The 19,657-nt window shown below is 40.6% G+C and overlaps 1 protein-coding gene across 2 annotated transcripts; it reads right to left on the bottom strand.

Moving 5' to 3' along the window:
• Nucleotides 1–1,045: 1,045 nt before the first annotated feature.
• LOC149975704 (CD276 antigen-like) lies at nucleotides 1,046–18,008 on the bottom strand. 2 transcript variants are annotated; one of them, XM_021567908.3, is made up of 8 exons: nucleotides 17,882–18,008; nucleotides 13,875–13,957; nucleotides 13,310–13,639; nucleotides 10,665–10,985; nucleotides 9,499–9,621; nucleotides 8,100–8,132; nucleotides 3,753–3,817; nucleotides 1,046–3,466 (listed from the first exon to the last, which is right to left on the bottom strand). In XM_021567908.3, exons 2-8 carry the CDS (start codon nucleotides 13,945–13,947, stop codon nucleotides 3,461–3,463), a joined length of 951 nt encoding a protein of 316 aa, XP_021423583.3. In that variant the 5' UTR covers nucleotides 13,948–13,957; nucleotides 17,882–18,008; the 3' UTR covers nucleotides 1,046–3,460. The 2 variants fall into 2 exon arrangements, with proteins under 2 accessions (XP_021423583.3, XP_090060778.1); XM_090204652.1 differs by lacking the exons at nucleotides 1,046–3,466; nucleotides 3,753–3,817 and adding an exon at nucleotides 5,172–6,592 and having other exon boundaries at nucleotides 17,882–17,998.
• Nucleotides 18,009–19,657: the final 1,649 nt, after the last annotated feature.

Below are 19,657 nucleotides of genomic sequence, written 5' to 3'. Positions count from 1 at the left end.
CGTGGGAAGAAACAGCTTGCCTTACCTGCTGCTGAGGTCAATTCATTGAGTGACAAGTGGGACAACAGAAAACACCTCAGAAGTGGCATCACCATCACCACAGCTGGCTGTGTACTGCTGTCTCTGTCTTATATATATATGCTTATAACGACACAGGAAATAGGATACATCTGATATCACAGTCCCACACCTGCATGTATTACTGAATACAATCTAATTCAGATTTTGTAATTTAATTGTATATGTTACATATTAAATTATTATAATTTAAACGGTTTATTGTGTTAGACAAATAAAATGTTAAGTGGAGAATTTAGATGGATTGCATTGTTATAAAAACACAAAATACCCACCTGTAAATCAACTATTGCATTCCAGTGGCGATTTTAGCATGTACATTTTATGTAGGCCCTAAGAGTTTGTGGGCACCGTTTGCCACCGTTCTAGTGCCATTTATGTATTGTGTTGTGGCTTTGCTGGCATGCAACTAAAACAGTTTTTTTTTTGTGAGGAGTCTGTTTCTCAAACTAGATACTCTAATGTACTTCTCCTCTTGCTCAGTTGTGCACCGGGGCTTCCCACTCCTTTCTATTCTGGTTAGAGACACTTTGCTCTGTTCTGTGAAGGGAGTAGTACACAGCACTGTACGAGATCTTGGTTTCTTGGCAATTTCTAGCATGGAATAGTCTATTCTTGTTCTGAGAAATAAAGGCTGTCGAGTTTCAGAAGAAAGTTATTTGTTTCTGGCCATTTAAACCCACAAATGCTGATGCTCCAGATACTCAACTAGTCTAAAGGTGGCCAGTTTTATTGCTTCTTTAATCAGAACAGTTTTCAGCTGTGCTAACATAATTGCAAAAGGATTTTCTAATGATCAATTAGCTTTTTAAAATTATTAACTTGGATTAGCTAACATAACGTGCCATTGGAACACAGGAGTGATGGTTGCTGATAATGGGCCTCTGTACGCCTATGTAGATATTCTAACAAAAAGCAGTTTCCAGCTACAATAGTCATTTACAACATTAACAATGTCTACACTGTATTTCTGATCAATTTGATGTTTTAATGGTGCTTTTCTTTCAAAAACAAGGACATTTCTAAGTGACCCCAAACTTTTGAACAGTAGTGTAGTTGAGTAAAAGTAGTAAAAAATATAACTGTATATTTTTGGGGGGCAAAATGAAACCACCGGCCCGTGGGCCGCCATTTGGGGAACCCTGATCTAATGGACAAGTTGTCTTCTGTTCAGTGTCACATCTCTGGATTCAATCAAACCAGGGTTGTATTCACAAGGAACGAAATTATAGATTGACCAAAATGTGGGGGGGGACCACCTGAACTTGTCCAATAAGAAACATTTGTTTTCCGTTGCAAATTGTTTTGCTACGGTGTGCACTAATGAATGCAATGATGTACTGTCGCTGGGCAAAAAAAAAATGTCTTTAGGTACTGTAACTACTTATATAATGCATAATGATGGATAAAAAAAATTATTAAAAAATCTTTGTGCAGTAATTATATACATTTTTCTCACAATGGTTTACCGCTTCTGGTTCCTTAAAACAGTTGACCTTAGAACATAAGAACATTTCAGATTAGCCTCCCCATCAATTAGGATTTTCATAAAAAAAAAAAAGATTGTAGTAATTAAAAACTACAATTAAAATCTTCATCCTATTTACAACACCTGAACAGTGTCAAGGTGTGGGATTTGAAAAGGAATTTCAAAGTGTGAAATATACAAAACAACGGGGGACAACAAAAACGTAAGTGAAGTAGGCCTCAAGCAGGCACATCAACAAATCGCTTGATATACACTTCATACAGAGAAGAAAACAACATTTTGTTGAACTGCGAAATAAACAAAACTTTACACATGAACATCTCAAACCACTATAGTAGAGCTAAACCAAAAGCCCAAGCTTCTTTGGAAGAGCCCTGACCAGTGCCAAGCAGGGTAGCATATAAATTGATTAATAGTTCTAGCTGTATCTATAGTGCCAACTTCCAATCATGTACTGAAGTAAGAAGGAACTGATACAAGATTTGGCAGGAATTATGGGAGGTGGAGTCTTGTCGTGGACACCATTCACTTCAAGCTGCCACAATACAACAGATTAGTCAGTCTATACGTAATGCCATCAGCAACATGATAGCAGTAAAACATCATGGGAACTGAAACAGTCATTCTATAACTACAATATTAAGACAGTAGCAGCCTCTTTCATAACATAAAACAATTGTGGCATTTACAAAAGTATCATAATCAACCATCAGGTAAACATTTACATGTTCAACTTGAAACTGATAACTAATTCTCTCAGATGACTAATTGACTCTCGTTTTTCAGGTTTAGCGTTCCATTGCACTGCCTTCATGGAGGCGAGCCCTGGGCAAGATATAAATGTAGATCTGAATTTTGCACCAGCAGATGGCGCCAGACAATGAGAAAGAGGAAGGCCAAAAACAAACAGCTGTGGGAGGAGTGACAGGCTGACTTCTGATAATGGTTATATGTTACATTCAATGCCAAAAAATGATAAAACACAAAGTCAAGTCAAAGGTTGCATTCCAAATGGCACCCTATTCCATCTGGTCAAAAGTAGTGCACTATATAGGGAATTGGGTGCCACATTCTCCCCAAAGATATTGTAGTAGAATCAAAGCCCAGGGAGAATACTGACAGATGCAGGAGTATCTCTTGAAACCTGATGATCAACATGTTTACAGTTTCATTCCATTGCATTTCCTGGACGTGCGCTCTGAGCAAGATATAAATCTGCATTTTACACTAGCAGATCGAGCAAGACAAGGAAAAAGAGGAAGGCCTAAAACTAAATCTGTGGTAGGAGCAACCGGCTGGCTTTTGGTTAGAAGAGTGGTTGTTGTGCAGTCTTGTGAAACCCTCTTTCAGAAGGGTAACCAGTTTTGCTACATGTTTTCAGAAAAGTACAGTGTTCAAATTGAATGTTCGCACAACCTTAGTATAGAACAGCGTGTAACATTAGTGATTAGATGGTATGGTGTTACAGTATAGTAATAACAACCAATATGGTAGAAACTACAGTAGAGGAAATGTGGAATGTTAAACCATGCACCTCGTGGTATAGTGTGCACAGTGATTAGATTACCTGGTATTACAGTATACCAATGTTCTACAGTGGTAGAATCTAGAGTATAGTGACACCATGGCAACCCTGTATAGAAACATATCATTTGTAATCAACCACAGACTTTAAAGGCTGCCATCAGCAGTAGATTGTGAAGAAACAAATGCCTCGATTAGAATGACCCGAGTGCCAAAGTGACTGTCATTGGACACTTAACAGGAAACAGTCCATCAAAGGATAGTGACAAGCCCCTTATTGATCGTCAAGGAAACAGTCCCTTCCAGAGACTGCCAGTTAACAAATCAGTTACTAAAGACTGGAATGCTGGTCCTGTGTACTGTCACTATTTAGACCTGGAGAGACAGAGAGAGGGAGCGAGAAAGAGAGAGAACAAGAAAGAGCATATTGTTATACAATAAGAGAAAGTAAAAACAGGAGAGACTTTTCACTAATCATTATAAGGAGCACGGCCAGCATGTAAACTACAATCATTAAAAAAAACATGTCCCCTATGAAGCTATGATGCTGAATAGAAAGAGAGCTATTATAAATACAGTAGATGTAGATACAATATGTTTTAGATATTCATTTTAGATGTACAATAGAGATATAGACATATTAGATGTAGATACAACATACAGTAAGGATAGCGTTTCCTTCTGCCTCATCATCGTGGTGCCTGTCAGTTGGGTGGCCACTGTGACCTATAACCGACAAGGACAAGTCAGAAGCTGATCTGTGACATATGGTGGACGAATGTCGTGTAAGGTTTCAATCTCCAGAGGAGCATTGCCTCCTTCAAATGTCAGTGAAAATAACAGTAGGTCAGATTTTTTTTTTAAAGTTAGTCAAGAGACTTGCAAGTAGGGTTGGGCGATGTGGCCTAAAAGTAATGGCTCCATTCCCCCCCTATATCTATCTATCTATCGAGATAGAGATATATAGAGAGATAGAGATATATAGAGAGATAGAGAGAGATGATAGAGAGATGATAGAGATGATATAGAGAGAGAGAGAGATAGAGAGATAGAGATATATAGAGATAGAGATATATATCGAGATATATACACACACCTTGATCTCTTGTTTTTCTATAAACAAATTAAAAAGGACAAGACTTAATTCTAAACAGAATTTTCTTTATTAAAAGAAAAAATATACAAGGCCTCAAGGCCTATTTGTGCAAAACAAATGAACACACATCCACACGTCTATTCTATCGTTTAGAAATGTTTGAGACGCTCGCTGTTTGAATATGTCATGTATATAATCATTTTGATTGGAAATGCATTAATTTAGTTAATTTGCTGTTATAATTAAAACAGCCTGTGGTTATTTGCTATTGGATTGGCACACAACACATTAGCCTACAGCTGGCCTGAACATAACTTTTTTTGAATGCACTTATCCAATGTCACACTTACCGATGGCGAGGTGAAGCCTGTGTCCAAAGCACTGCAGGCGGGTCCAGTTGTTCAAGCACAATGCTTTTATCATGTTGCTCCCGCTGTCAGTTGTCATGCACACCTGTTGGCCTTCACTCATCTTCCACAATGCCTGAGTCTTTGAGATCCTGGGCTATTACTTCACCCGTATGATCATCGGGGATGTAAGACGTCTGTAGGCAGACGTTTTACAATTTCCAGTCTTCATTTATGTAGTGGACTGTCAAATTTAGGTATGGCTCTGACGTTCTGCTCGACCATAGATCGGCTGTGCAGGAAAAATAAGAAACACTAGCCAGGTTCTCTGCGACTCTTTCGTGGGTAGCAGTGTATAATCGCGGCAGGGCTTCTTCTGTGAAATACTTGCGGCTTGGCAGCTGATTTGTGGTCACCTGTACCTAGCAGATTTTTAAATGCTGTCTTTTCTACTGTAAAGATTGGAACCATATCTTTCGCCATGTAATAGGTCACTGCATCCGTTATCTCCTTCCACCTCAAACTTTTGTCATAAGGGATTACATTTGAAAAGGAAGCGACTGCCACGGTCTTCCTCCTCTTCATCTGAAGAGGAGAGGCGAGAAGGATCAGAGGACCAAAATGCGGCGTGGTATGTGTTCATAGTGAATATTTAATTAAAGAAAGTACTGAACACTGCATACAAAAACAATAAACCAATAACGACCGTGACTCTACAAATGAGACCTGTGCTGACGCAAGCAACTAGCATAGACAATCACCCACAAACAAACAGTGAAACCCAGGCTACCTAAGTATGATTCTCAATCAGAGAAAACTAATGACACCTGCCTCTGATTGAGAACCATACCAGGCCGAAACATACAAATCATAGAAAAACAAACAGACTGCCCACCCAACTCACGCCCTGACCATACTCAATAAATACAAAACAAAGGAAATAAAGGTCAGAACGTGACAGCGACTATGGTAGTTTGTCTTTTAGCTGACATTTTGGAAATTGGGCGACTGGAATCGGCATTGCATAGTCTCACGAATTCCTCCCATTCCACCGCGTGTTTCATTTGCAGGTGATGGAAGGGGTTGGTTGTGCTGCTGCTTTTCGTAGCAATTGTCTTTCAACACATTTTGCACAAGACATTCGTTTGCTGAACAACAGACCTCTTCAACCCAAACCACTTCCATATTATTGAAAAAAGATTGCAGCCCTTTTCGGGGATGATTTCATCCTCACGAGAGGCTGAGTTGGTTTCCCCACTTTCCATTTTGGTGGAACTCTTACCGCCGCTACACTTTGTCAGTGTGGTTACAATTTGTGAAAGGCTGTCTACAGTTGTGATTGGTGGATAACCTCTGTGCACGCGTTGGCACATGATTCGACATTGCCCTGACAGCGAAGAGACAGTGAGAAGCTGCATTTGTCAAACGTTACAACATTATAACAGAACCTCAATTCTTGCGATAGACAATTTCCATATCAGTTTAAAACAAACTCGAATATATCGAAAAAAAAACTTGATCGCCCAGCCCTACTTGCAAGACAGCAGGTCTTCCCTCACAGTGCAGACAGGCCCATATTTAACCCAGCATTACAAAATAAACTCTGCAAAAAAAAATAACTGTCATTCAAAGATAATTGGTAAAATTCAAATAACTTCACAGATCTTCATTGTTAAGGATGTCAACACTGTTTCCCATGCTTGTTCAATGAACCATAAACAATGAACATGCACCTGTAGAACGGTCGCTAAGACACTAACAGCTTACAGACGGTAGGCAATTAAGGTCACAGTTATGAAAACTTAGGACACTAAAGAGGCCTTGCTAATGAATCTGAAAAACACCAAGAGAAAGATGCCCAGGGTCCCTGCTCATCTGCGTGAACGTGCCTTAGGCATGCTGCAAGGAGGTGTGGCCAGGGCAATAAATTGCAATGTCCGTACCATGAGACGCTTAAGACAGCAGTACAGGGAGACAGGACGGACAGCTGATCGTTCTTGCAGTGGCAGACCACGTGTAAAAACACCTGCACAGGATCGGTACATCCAAACATCACACCTGCGGGACAGGTACAGGATGGAAACAACTGCCTGAGTTACACCAGGAACACACAATCCCTCCATCAGTGCTCAGACTGTCCGCAATAGGCTGAAAGAGGCTGGACTGAGGGCTTGTAGGCCTGTTGTAAGGCAGGTCCTCACCAGACATCACCGGCAACATCGTTGCCTACGGGCGGGCACAAACCCACCGTCCCTGGACCAGACAGGACTGGCAAAAAGTGCCCTTCCCTGATGAGTCACAGTTTTGTCTCACCAGGAGTGATGGTCGGATTCGCAGTTATGAGCGTTACACCGAGGCCTGTACTCTGAAGCGGGATCGATTTGGAGGTGGAGGGTCCACCATGTCACAGCATCTTCGGACTGAGCTCGTCATTGCAGGAAATCTCAGCGCTGTGCGTTACAGGGAAGACATCCTCCTCCCTCATGTGGTACCCTTCCTGCAGGCTCATCCTGACATGACCCTCCAGCATGACAATGCCACCAGCCATACTGCTCGTTCTGTGTGTGATTTCCTGCAAGACAGGAATGTCAGTGTTCTGCCATGGCCAGCAAAGAGCCCGGATCTCAATCCCATTGAGCACATCTGGGACCTGTTGGATCGGACATTGAGGGCTAGGGCCATTCCCCCCAGAAATGTCCGGGAACTTGCAGGTGCCTTGGTGGAAGAGTGGGGTAACATCTCACAGCAAGAACTGGCAAATCTGGTGCAGTCCACGAGAAGGCCCATGAGAAGCACTGCAGTACTTCATGCAGCTGGTGGCCACACCAGATACTGACTGTTACTTTTGATTTTGACGCCCTTTTTGTTCAGGGACACATTATTAAATGTATGTTAGTCATGTCTGGAATTCGTTCAGTTTATTTCTCAGTTGTTAAATCTTATGTTCATACAAATATTTACACATGTTAGGTTTGCTGAAAATAAACAGTTGACAGTGAGTCATTTCTTAAGATTTCCCCATGAGAACAATACAAAAGCGGAGCTATCTTCATCGCCAACTGTTTTGGTAAACAATTAGTAATCATCTGGCCTCCATTTTCTACTCCACTTGTGAGGGAAGAAACACTACCGTTTGAAGTACATTCAATCAAATAAGTCATTCAATTCAAAGGAAGAGAACGGTGTTCCGGCTGAGTGGCTAGTTTCACAAACCAAATGCATGTGAATGCTAGCTTGGTCAAATATCTGTTTGTACTACTCTTGCCAACTCCATCTCATTGTCAAGACAAAGATGTTAGGCATGCCAATGAGTGACAAGGGGTTGGCATGATAGCCCAAACAGACTGGCACTCAGGATATGTGACTGCATTATGGAATGTTGTTTTTGCCTTGGAAAATGTAATCATTTTAATTTGTTGAGTTATAATTATCAAGTTTTCCAAATGAAGATGCTGGTCATTATAAAGTATGTGTATTGCTTTTACAGGGAATTATGTGAACTGTCTAGGAAAGATGGGAAACCATTTTTTATTTTTTTATAAATACTGAATATTGAAGGACTTACTCATTAATGGGAAGGTGGACTGCCTTCGAGCACCTGTGAAAAAGAAATGACATAAAACCTACTATTACAATTTAGCTTAAAACAAACTATACTGAACAAAAATATAAATGCAACATGTAAAGTCTCGGTCCTATGTTTAATGTCCTGAATTAAAAATTCCAGAAATGTTCCATATGCACAAAAAACATATTTCTCTCAAATTTTGTGCACAAATGCATCCCTGTTAGTGAGCATTTATCCTTTGCAAAAATAATCCATCCACCTGAGATGTGTGGCTTGTCAAGAAGCTGATTAAACAGCATCGTTACACAGGTGCACCTTGTGCTGGGGACAATAAAATGCCACTAAAATGTGCAATTTTGTCACACATCACAATGCCACAGATGTCTCAAGTTTTGAGTGAGTGTGCATTTGACATGTTCACTGCAGGAACGTCCATCAGAGCTGTTGCCATATAATTAAATGTCCACTTCTCTACCATAACCCGCCTCCAATGTCGTTTTAAAGAATTTTGCATTATGTCCAACCGGCCACACAACCGCAGACCACATGTGACCACGCCAGCCCAGGACCTCCACATCCGGCTTCTTCAACTGCAGGATCATTTGAGACCAACCAACCGGACTGCTGATGAAACTGAGGAGTATTTCTGTCTGTAATAAAGCCCTTTTGTGGGGAAAAATGAATTAGCCTGTCCTGGCCCCGAAGGGGGTGGACCTATGCCCTCCCAGGCTCACCCATTGATGCACCCCTGCCCAGTCATGTGAAATCCATAGATGAGGGCCTTATTCATGTATTTCATTTGACTGATTTCCTTATATGAACTGTAACTCAGTAAAATGGTTGAAATTGTTGCATGTTGCGTTTATATTTTCGTACAGTATACATAAAAAAGCTAATAAGTAAAGCAAAAGTGATGTTGATGAACAATAAATAGCCTACTAGTGCAGTTCATGCTGAATCCATTAATATTGACTTCGAGCATCAAATACACTGTTTTTCATGGTTAATATAAGCCTATGCCACACATGGCTGAAAGCCACTGATCGTATAGTAAAGATGTCTGATGTTTAACTACTGTATATGACGACTGGCTGAGCCTGGGTATTTTCACTACGTTGTTTGACTACTGAGGTTCTTGGCAGTGTAACTTTAAGGTAATCATCCCTATTCAGAGACAAAATGGGTGGCTGCCAACTGCTAAAGCATGCAGACCCACTATACAGGTTAATTTAGCACGCCAAGCAGAGATCCATGATACTCAACAAAGCTTCATGCAATGATATCTGTTCATGGAGGAGTTACACACACAGAGAGATCACACATATCAGCCAGGCCCATGTAAGCACCGTCTGAGAGCTGTCATCAGTCTGTATTGTATGACAATTCATGTACTTACGTTGGACAGAGCGCCTCTTAAATATCAGCAGCGCAGCAAGGAGTCCAATGACCAGAGATCCTATGACCCCAACTGGGGCAAGCCACTGGGTAGTGGAGTCAGAAGCAAAATCATCTTTTGAACCTTCAAATGCAGGTGGAAAATAAACAATTTGCCAATTAAATAGGAAATTCACAGGTATTTGAATTAAATACTGGTAGTGCTACTCTGTGACCAGACATAGATGCACGAAGTCCATGATTGAGAACAAATCAAATCTGATTATTTTTACAAATCTAATCCAGCAGACCTGGATTCAGTCAACCAAAGTTTAATGTCATTTCAACTAAAAAGAAGTTCCAATATTATTCTAAAATATCAAATCCAGAGGAAAAGGTCATTTATGATTGGTCAAAGTCAGCATCAGGTCAACTTCATTTCCTGCAGTATAATATTTGATTATTTTGATATCTTAAAATAAACAGACTAGAGCTCTTTTCTAATCTAAATATAATCTTAATTTACTCCCCATTGCTAAGACTAATTCGTTTTCGCATCAGATGGATAATTTGTGTTTGGAAATTCCCAGCCAGGCAGGTCTGAAAAAACATTCAAAATGGCTGCGAGAGGTGAGAAACAACTGCAGAGAAGGAATGTTCTGGTAAGAAGGTATTATGACTGCACTGAATCGTGATAAAGATGGAGCATTGGAGACGATGAGCTCTAATTTGCAACTAGTGCAGGTAATTTACAACCACTATTTCTTCTAGGATCACCAGATGACACGCAGACTGGGTTAAGCAAACATTGAACATCTTCTGGGGTCATAGTGAAACATGGAATGTTTCTTAGCCAAACCAAGACATTAATTTTATTTTTTTCATTTTCAAGGAAGATGTTCAATCAGATTTGGGAGCATGTTATGGCCTGATCTACTCCACCCCTCAGTGACATGTTTTCTCATTACGAGGCTGATTTATTGTGCTCACACATGATAAAGATGTCATTAAAAAGGCCTATGCTAATAAAAGTAGGCTAGATTGAGGCTGAAATGTTTACAATGATCAGGGTTAGGATGAGCGAATAAGGGAGACTGGCATGTTTTGGATTTGGCCCATCTTTCAAAAAGGATGACATCACAAACATTCATAGACACTGTGTATACCGACCACGATGGCAGAACATACCTGCTGAACATACAAACGGGATCTCAAATGATGCCTTCCCCTCCTGGACTCCATTGGTGTTGTGCACTGTGCATGAGTAGTTTGTGGAACCACTGTATGTAGCCTTCAGAACTGTCAGTTTACTGGAGAGGCTAAACAGTGTATCGTCTGTCTTTTTGGCCACGAGTTCAGCACTGCCTGTGCAGTTCGTGCCAAACTCGTCAAACCACCAGATCAACCCTTTCTGGTGCCCGCCTGTAGAGTTGCAGAAAATGGTCACACCAGTGTTCTGTTTTATGCAGTTCTCAGGACTGGAACTCATGGTTGGTGATTTGTACATAGCTGGACGAGAGAGAGAAAGATACATTATATTACATACAGTTGAAGTTGAAAGTTCATACACCTTAGCCAAATACATTTAAACTCAGTTTTTCACAATTCCTGACATTTAATACTTGTAAAAATTCCCTGTCTTAGGTCAGTTAGGATCACCACTTTATTTTAAGAATGTGAAATGTCAGAATAATAGTAGAGAAAATTATTCATTTCAGCTTTTATTTCTATCATCACATTCCCAGTGGGTCAGAACTTTACATACACTCAATTAGTATTTGGTAGCATTGCCTTTAAATTGTTTAACTTGGGTCAAACATTTCAGGAAGCCTTCCACAAGCTTCCCACAATAAGTTGGGTGAATTCTGGCCTATTCCTCCTGACAGAGCTGGTGTAACTGAGTCAGGTTTGTCGGCCTCCTTGCTCGCACACGCTTTTTCAGTTCTGCCCACAAATATTCTATAGGATTGAGGTCAGGGCTTTGTGATGGCCACTCCAATACCTTGACTTTGTTGTCCTTAAGCCATTTTGCCACAACTTTGGAAGTATGCTTGGGGTCATTGTTCATTTGGAAGACCCATTGGCAACCAAGCTTTAACTTCCTGACTGATGTCTTGAGATATTGCTTCAATCTATCCACATAATTTTCCATCCTCATGATGCCATCTATTTTGTGAAGTGCACCAGTCCCTCCTGCAGCAATGCCCTCACAACATGATGCTGCACCCCCGTGCTTCACGGTTGGGATGGTGTTCTTCGGCTTGCAAGCCCCCCCCTTTTTCCTCCAAACATAACAATGGTCATTATGGCCAAACAGTTCTATTTATGTTTCATCAGACCAGAGGACATTTCTCCAAAAAGATTGATCTTTGTCCCCATGTGCAATTGCAAACCGTAGTCTGGCTTTTTTAATGGCGGTTTTGGAGCAGTGGCTTCTTCCTTGCTGAGCGGCCTTTCAGGTTATGTTGAGATAGGACTCGTTTTATTGTGGGATAGAGATACTTTTGTACCTGTTTCCTCCAGCATCTTCACAAGGTCCTTTACTGTTGTTCTGGGATTGATTTTCACTTTTCGCACCAAAATACATTCATCTCTAGGAGACAGAACGAGTCTCCTTCCTGAGCGGTATGACGGCTGCATGGTCCCATTGTGTTTATACTTGAGTACGATTGTTTGTACAGATGATCGTGGTACCTTCAAGTGTTTGGAAATTGCTCCCAAGGATGAACCAGACTTGTGGAGGTCTGAGGTCTTGGCTGATTTCTTTTGATTTTCCTATGATGTCAAGCAAAGAGGCACTGAGTTTGAAGGTAGGCCTTGAAATGCATCCACAGGTACACCTCTAATTGACTCAAATGATGTCAATTTGAGCCTATCAGAAGCTTCTAATGCCATGACATCATTTCCTGGAATTTTCCAAGCTGTTTAAAGGCACAGCCAACTTAGTGTATGTAAACTTCTGACCCACTGGAATTGTGATACAGTGAATTATAAGTGAAATAATCTGTCTGTAAACAATTGTTGGAAAAATGACTTGTGTCATGCACAAAGTAGATGTCCTAACCAACTTGCCAAAACTATAGTTTGTTAACAAGAAATGTGTGGGGTGGTTGAAAACGATTTTTAATGACTCCACCCTAAGTGTATGTAAACATCTGACTTCAACTGTACATGTGGGTGCAGTTCGCAACAACGTCAGCGGGTAAACATCGTTAAGACAGACTTTGCACCTTTTCAACACCCATCAAAGGGTTATAACTTGGAATGAGATTACTGGAGGAGTGATTTTAATAAACTGGAATTACCTTTTATCACTCACATGTTCTAATTGAGTCTGTGTACATTATTTGTAAACACTGATTGCGTGACGTGGGTAGAATGGCATTATGGAGGCTAGTTGTGGACATTCCCACTGGTACTACTCTGTGCCATTTGAGAACTGTCAAGTAACTCTGGCTCCTGCTGTGCTGTCCAATCTCTCTCTCTCTCACAATAGATCTGAACTCCCCCTGAACACATTTCAGACTAAACATCCTTATCAACTTTTTATCATACATGTATGGGCAGGTGTGTGTGTGTGTGTGTGTGTGTGTGACAACAATGGAAGTTGAATATAACTTCATTTCAACATGTGGGCATCATAACACCCTGATGAAGGCTATGAGCTGAGACGCATTTAAAAAAAATAAGTGTTGTATTGTATTGTATTCTTCTATTGCCCTTAAAGAGTGGCTGAATATCTCACATGTTCCAGTTTTTTCCTTTCATTGACCTGTGTTGAAAGGTGCTTTTATAATCACATTTGGTTGAACTGTAGACAGTATAGGACTCACCTGTGACACTGAGGCTGACTGTAGCTGTAGCATCACCACTGTCTGTTCTCACCATGCATTCATACACACCCTTGTCGGCCATCTTGGTATTTGTCAACAACAAGGACACATTCATATTATTCTTGTTCCAGGATGGCTCAGCAAATTTAAATCCAAGGGTTGAGGCATTTGCATGTTTATGGTATTCCAACAAAGGTGCATCACCTCCCACCCTCTTCCAGGTCACCGTCAAGATGGTCACGTTCTGAACAGCTTTGACAATACACTCCAGCAATGACTGCTGACCATAAACCCCATGGTATTCTTCTTCACACTCCAGTTTGACAAATGCTGTAAGTAAAATATCATTTCAGAGAAAAAGACCACATAAATACAGAAGATAATTACTGTTATAGTGGTCAGGTTTATCATAATGTCACCAATCTTATTGAACTTTTAGTAAAAAATAATATACAGTTCTTCCAAACCACAATGTTAATAATCTGCTGAAAACAATAAATAAATTGTTGTATTTATGTATATAACATTTTATAATCATTATTATGGAATTTATGGCACAACTTACTCTCAGAAGAAATTCCAGCTCTGATATAGGCTAAATGGATCGCAAAAAACAGAAAACTGGTAGCTGAAGTCATCTTTGGATTCCTGAGTAGGAAGAGAGAAATGTACAATGACAACACTTGTCACAGCAGTTTGAGATAAGTCTGTAGACTGCGTGAGGTAGGTCTATAGACTGCCTATCACTCACAGAGTGGCTCTGGACTGTCATTGGAAAATAAGGACATAAAACAGTTGCTAACAGAAACAAATCCTGATCGACTAAAGTAAAGGGCTGAATAGGTCTTAATTATACTGAACAAAAATATAAATGCAATATGTGACAATTTCAAACATTTGATTAATTTACAGTTCATATGATGAAATCAGTCAATTGAAATAAATTCATTAGGCCCTAATCTATGGATTTAACATGACTGGTAATACAGATGCATCTGTTGGTCACAGATACATTTAAAAAATAAAAGGGCCTCACAGTAATTCTGTGCGTTCAAATTGCCATCGTTAAAATGCAATTGTGTTCATTGTCCGTAGCTTATGCCTGCCCATACCATAACCCCACCGCCACTATTGGACGTACTGCCAAATTCCCTAAAAGGACGCTGGAGGTGGTTTATGTGGACATCTATAAGTACCTAGGTGTCTGGCTAGACTGTAAACTCTCCTTCCAGACTCATATCAAACATCTCCAATCTAAAATCAAATCTAGTCGGCTTTCTATTCTGCAACAAAGCCTCCTTCACTCACGCCGCCAAACTTACACTAGTAAAACTGACTATCCTACCATTCCTCGACTTCGGCGATGTCATCTACAAAATAGCTTCCAATACTCTACTCAGTAAACTGGAGGCAGTTTATCACAGTGCCATCCGTTTTGTTACCAAAGTACCTTATACCACCCACCACTGCGACCTGTATGCTCAAGTCGGCTGGCCCTCGCTACATATTCGTCGCCAGACCCACTGGCTCCAGGTCATCTACAAGTCCATGCTAGGTAAAGCTCCGCCTTATCTCAGTTCACTGGTCACGATGGCAACACCCACCCGTAGCACGCGCTCCAGCAGGTGTATCTCACTGATCATCCCTAAAGCCAACACCTCATTTGGCCGCCTTTCCTTCCAGTTCTCTGCTGCCTGTGACTGGAACGAATTGCAAAAATCGTTGAAGTTGGAGACTTTCATCTCCCTCACCAACTTCAAACATCTGCTATCTGAGCAGCTAACCGATCGCTGCAGCTGTACATAGTCCATCGGTAAATAGCCCACCCAATTTACCTACCTCATCCCCATACTGTTTTTATTTATTTACTTTTCTGCTCTTTTGCACACCAGTATCTCTACCTGCACATGACCATCTGATCATTTATCACTCCAGTGTTAATCTGCAAATTTGTAATTATCTGCCTACCTCCTCAAGCCTTTTGCACACAATGTATATAGACTATTTTTTTCTTTCCACTGTGTTATTGACTTGTTTATTGTTTACTCCATGTGTAACTCTGTGTTGTTGTCTGTTCACACTGCTATGCTTTATCTTGGCCAGGTCGCAGTTGTAAATGAGAACTTGTTCTCAACTAGCCTACCTGGTTAAATAAAGGTGAAATAAAATAAAAATATGGTATAGAAATGAACAATAAATTCTCTAGCAACAGCTCTGGTGGACATTCCTGCAGGCAGCATGCCAATTGCACGCTCCCTCAAAACTTGAGACATCTGTGGCATTGTGTGGTATGACAAAACTGCACATTTTAGAGTGGCCTTTTAGTGGACCCATCACAAGGTGCACCTGTGTAATGATCATGCTGTTTAACCAGCTTCTTGATATGCCACACCTCTCAGGTGGATGTATTATCTTGGCAAAAGAGAAATACTCATTAACAGGGATGTAAACAAATTTGTGCACAACATTTGAGAAAATATTGTGGGCATGGAACATTTCTGGGATCTTTTATTTCAGCTCATGAGACATGGGATCAACACTTTACATGTTGCATTCATATTTTTGTTCAGTGTAAGTGCATAGTGAATGAGAGCCTAACATAGGCAACTGCCCCCTATTAAGCTATCTATTTGTCACCTCCCACCTGGATTGTCAACATACCTGTTTTAACTATTTATTTGGCAGGCAAACACAATAAAATGTGAACATTATGCAAATCGACAAAAGAGCATTTACATTTTAGTCATTTAGCAGACACACTTATCCAGAGCGACTTAGGTGTTCATCTTAAGATGCACTACATGTACAAAAGTATGTGGACACCCCTTCAAATGAGTGGATTCGGCTATTTCTGCCACACCCGTTGAAGACAGGTGTATAAAATTGAACACACACCCATGCAATCTCCATAGACAAACATTGGCTGTAGAATGACCTTACTGAAGAACCCAGTGACTTTCAACTTGGCACCGTCATAGAATGCCACCTTTCCAATAAGTCAGTTCATCAAATTTCTGCCCTGCTACAGCTGCACCGGTCAACTGTAAGTGCTGTTATTGTGAAGTGGAAACATCTAGGAGCAACAACGGCTCAGCCGCGAAGTGGTAGGACACACAAAATCGTCTGTCCTTAGGTGCAACACTCACTACAGAGTTCCAAACTGCATCTGGAAGCAATGTCAGCACAATAACTGTTTGTCAGGAACTTAATGAAATGGGTTTCCATGGCCAAGCAGCCGCACACAAGCCTAAGATCACCATGCACAATGCCAAGCTGTGGCTGGAGTGGTGTAAAGCTCGCCGGCATTGGACTCTGGAGCAGTGGAAACGCGCTCTCTGGAGTGATAAATCATGCTTCACAATCTGGCAGTCTGACGGACGAATCTGGGTTTGGCGAATGCCAGGAGAAAGCTACCTGAATGAATGCATAGTGCCAACTATAACGTTTGGTGGAGGAGGAATAATGTTCTGGGGCTGTTTTTCATGGTTCGGGCTAGGCCCCTTAGTTCCAGTGAAGGGAAATCTTAATGCTAAAGCACACAATGACATTCTAGACGATTCTGTGCTTCCAACTTTGTGGCCACAGTTTGCGGAAGGTCTTTTCTTGTTTCAGCATGACAATGCCCCCATACACAAAGCGAGGTCATTACAGAAATGGTTTGTTGAGATCGGTGTGGAAGAACTTGACTGGCCTGCACAGAGCCCTGACGTCAACCCCATTGAACACCTTTGGGATGAATTGGAATGTCGACTGCAAGCCATGCCTAATCACCCAACATCAGTGCCCGACCTCACTAATGCTCTTGTGGCTAAATGGAAGCAAGTCCCCACAACAATGTTCCAACATTGCTGGAGAGCCTTCCCAGAAGAGTGGATGCTGTTATAGCAGCAAAGGGGGACCAACTCCATATTAATGCTCATGATTTTGGAATGAGATGTTTGACGAGCAGGCGTCCACATACTTTGGTAATGTAGTCTAGCTAGGTGGGTCAACCACATATCGCAGTCATAGTAAATACATTTTTCCTCAATAAAGTAGCTATCAGTAAAGTTAGAGCTAGTAAGGGAGGGAGAAGTCAAGTGTGAAAGGCTTTTTTTCACACTGAAGGAAACACATTCTGTTATTAAGGAAACAATGTGTGGGAGATGACAGTACTGTAAAATTAATTAAAGTGGCCACTAAAGCTGTTGGAGTTATTCTCACCCACAATATAGTTGTTGCTTCTGGAGTCAATGTAGCTGAAGAATAGGGATAAACAGCTGCAATGGGAGAACAAGGGATTTTTTCCTCCCTTGTGAGGACTACTGAAAGGACCTTTTACAGAAAGATGCATGAAATAGGTCTACAGATGCAAAACTGCAGGCAATGATCAAGGGATAGGATGTAGTACCACGCTAACTTGGTTGTGGTTTAAGACAACAAAAAAATCCATACTTGACATGTGGAGAAAACTCAAAAATGTTGGACACACAAAATGAAACATTTGCAGGACTCAGAACCCTCACTTTAATGAGTTAACATGATTTAACACAGAATCAACCTTGATTGGTGGGAAGAAACAGCTTGCCTTACCTGCTGCTGTGGTCAATTCATTGAATGAGAAGTAGAACAAGAGCAAACACCTCAGCAGTGGCATCATATCACCACATCTGGCTGTGTACTGCTGTCTGTCTCTGTCTGACATCTACTTATAAAGAACAGGAAATACGACACATCTGACATCACAGTCCCTCACAGTCAACCACACCTTCATGTATTACTGCAGTCTAATTTAGAAATCTTAATTGAAATAAATGCTATATATATATGTTATTATAATTGCAATGGTTTATTGTGTTAGTCAAAAAATATGGTGAGTGCAGAGTAGATGGACTGAATTGTTATAGAACCACAACAACATATCCAACTGTAAATGAACTTCACTGCATTCACATTACAACAGGCATGTTAAAAAAACATATCAAAGTTACATCATGTTGTGTTCATGTTATTCACCTTCCAGATGTCGATTTTTCTCAATGTTAATACAACTCAGCTCATATCTCTTCTCACGCTTTGCATCAGAATTTGAATGAGAGGAGAGAATTCCCTCTAGTGGACATGTTGCTTCTGTTCAGTGTCACATGTCTAACTTCAGTTCAATCAATCCAGGGTTGTATTCACAAGGGACCAAATGAAAGCCGATTGGGAATTGTTTTGCTACGGTGTACTAATGAACTGTCGCTGGGCAAAAAAATACAGTCTTCAGGTACTGTAACTACTTATATAATAAATAATGATGAAGATTATTTTCTTTCTTTGTGCAGTAATTACATACATTTTCCTCACAATGGGTTTACAGCTTTTGGTTCCTTAAAACGTATGAAAACAGTTTACATCTTAGAACATGAAAGAATGCAGATTAGCCTCCCCATCAATTACGCTTTTCATTTGTTTCAAGATTGTAGTATTTAAAAACAACAATTTAAAATATTTACAAAACCTTCCGTGTAACATCTTTCTCACTGCCCTGTGTTTAATGAACAGTATCAAGGTGCGCCATTTGAACAGGAATTTCACAGTGTGAAATATACCCAGAAACATCACACAAAATGATATTCTGCATTTTACATGGTTTATCTGGACAAAGTAAAAAAACTTTCATCTCAATGATATCATTAATAATAAACAAAGTCACATAAAAACATACAAAATAGGGCAAGGTACATATGGGGTAAGGTACATATGGGGTAAGGTACATATGGGGTAAGATACATATGGGGTAAGATACATATGGGGTAAGGTACATATGGGGTAAGGTACATATGGGGTAAGGTACATATGGGGCAAGGTACATATGGGGCAAGGTACATATGGGGCAAGGTACATATGGGGTAAGATACATATGGGGTAAGATACATATGGGGTAAGGTACATATGGGGCAAGGTACATATGGGGTAAGGTACATATGGGGTAAGATACATATGGGGTAAGATACATATGGGGTAAGATACATATGGGGTAAGATACATATGGGGTAAGATACATATGGGGTAAGATACATATGGGGTAAGATACATATGGGGTAAGGTACATATGGGGCAAGGTACATATTTTGGGCAAGGTACATATGGGACAAGGTACATATGGGGCAAGGTACATATGGGGCAAGGTACATATGGGGTAAGATACATATGGGGTAAGATACATATGGGGCAAGGTACATATGGGGTAAGGTACATATGGGGTAAGATACATATGGGGTAAGATACATATGGGGTAAGATACATATGGGGTAAGATACATATGGGGTAAGACACATATGGGGTAAGATACATATGGGGTAAGATACATATGGGATAAGGTAC

Source organism: Oncorhynchus mykiss, chromosome 17 (assembly GCF_057628025.1).
Source record: "Oncorhynchus mykiss isolate SJ-2025 chromosome 17, ASM5762802v1, whole genome shotgun sequence".
Lineage (NCBI taxonomy): Eukaryota > Metazoa > Chordata > Actinopteri > Salmoniformes > Salmonidae > Oncorhynchus > Oncorhynchus mykiss.
Note: the sequence above shows the minus strand (reverse complement) of the source record. Positions and strands in the feature narration are given on the sequence as shown.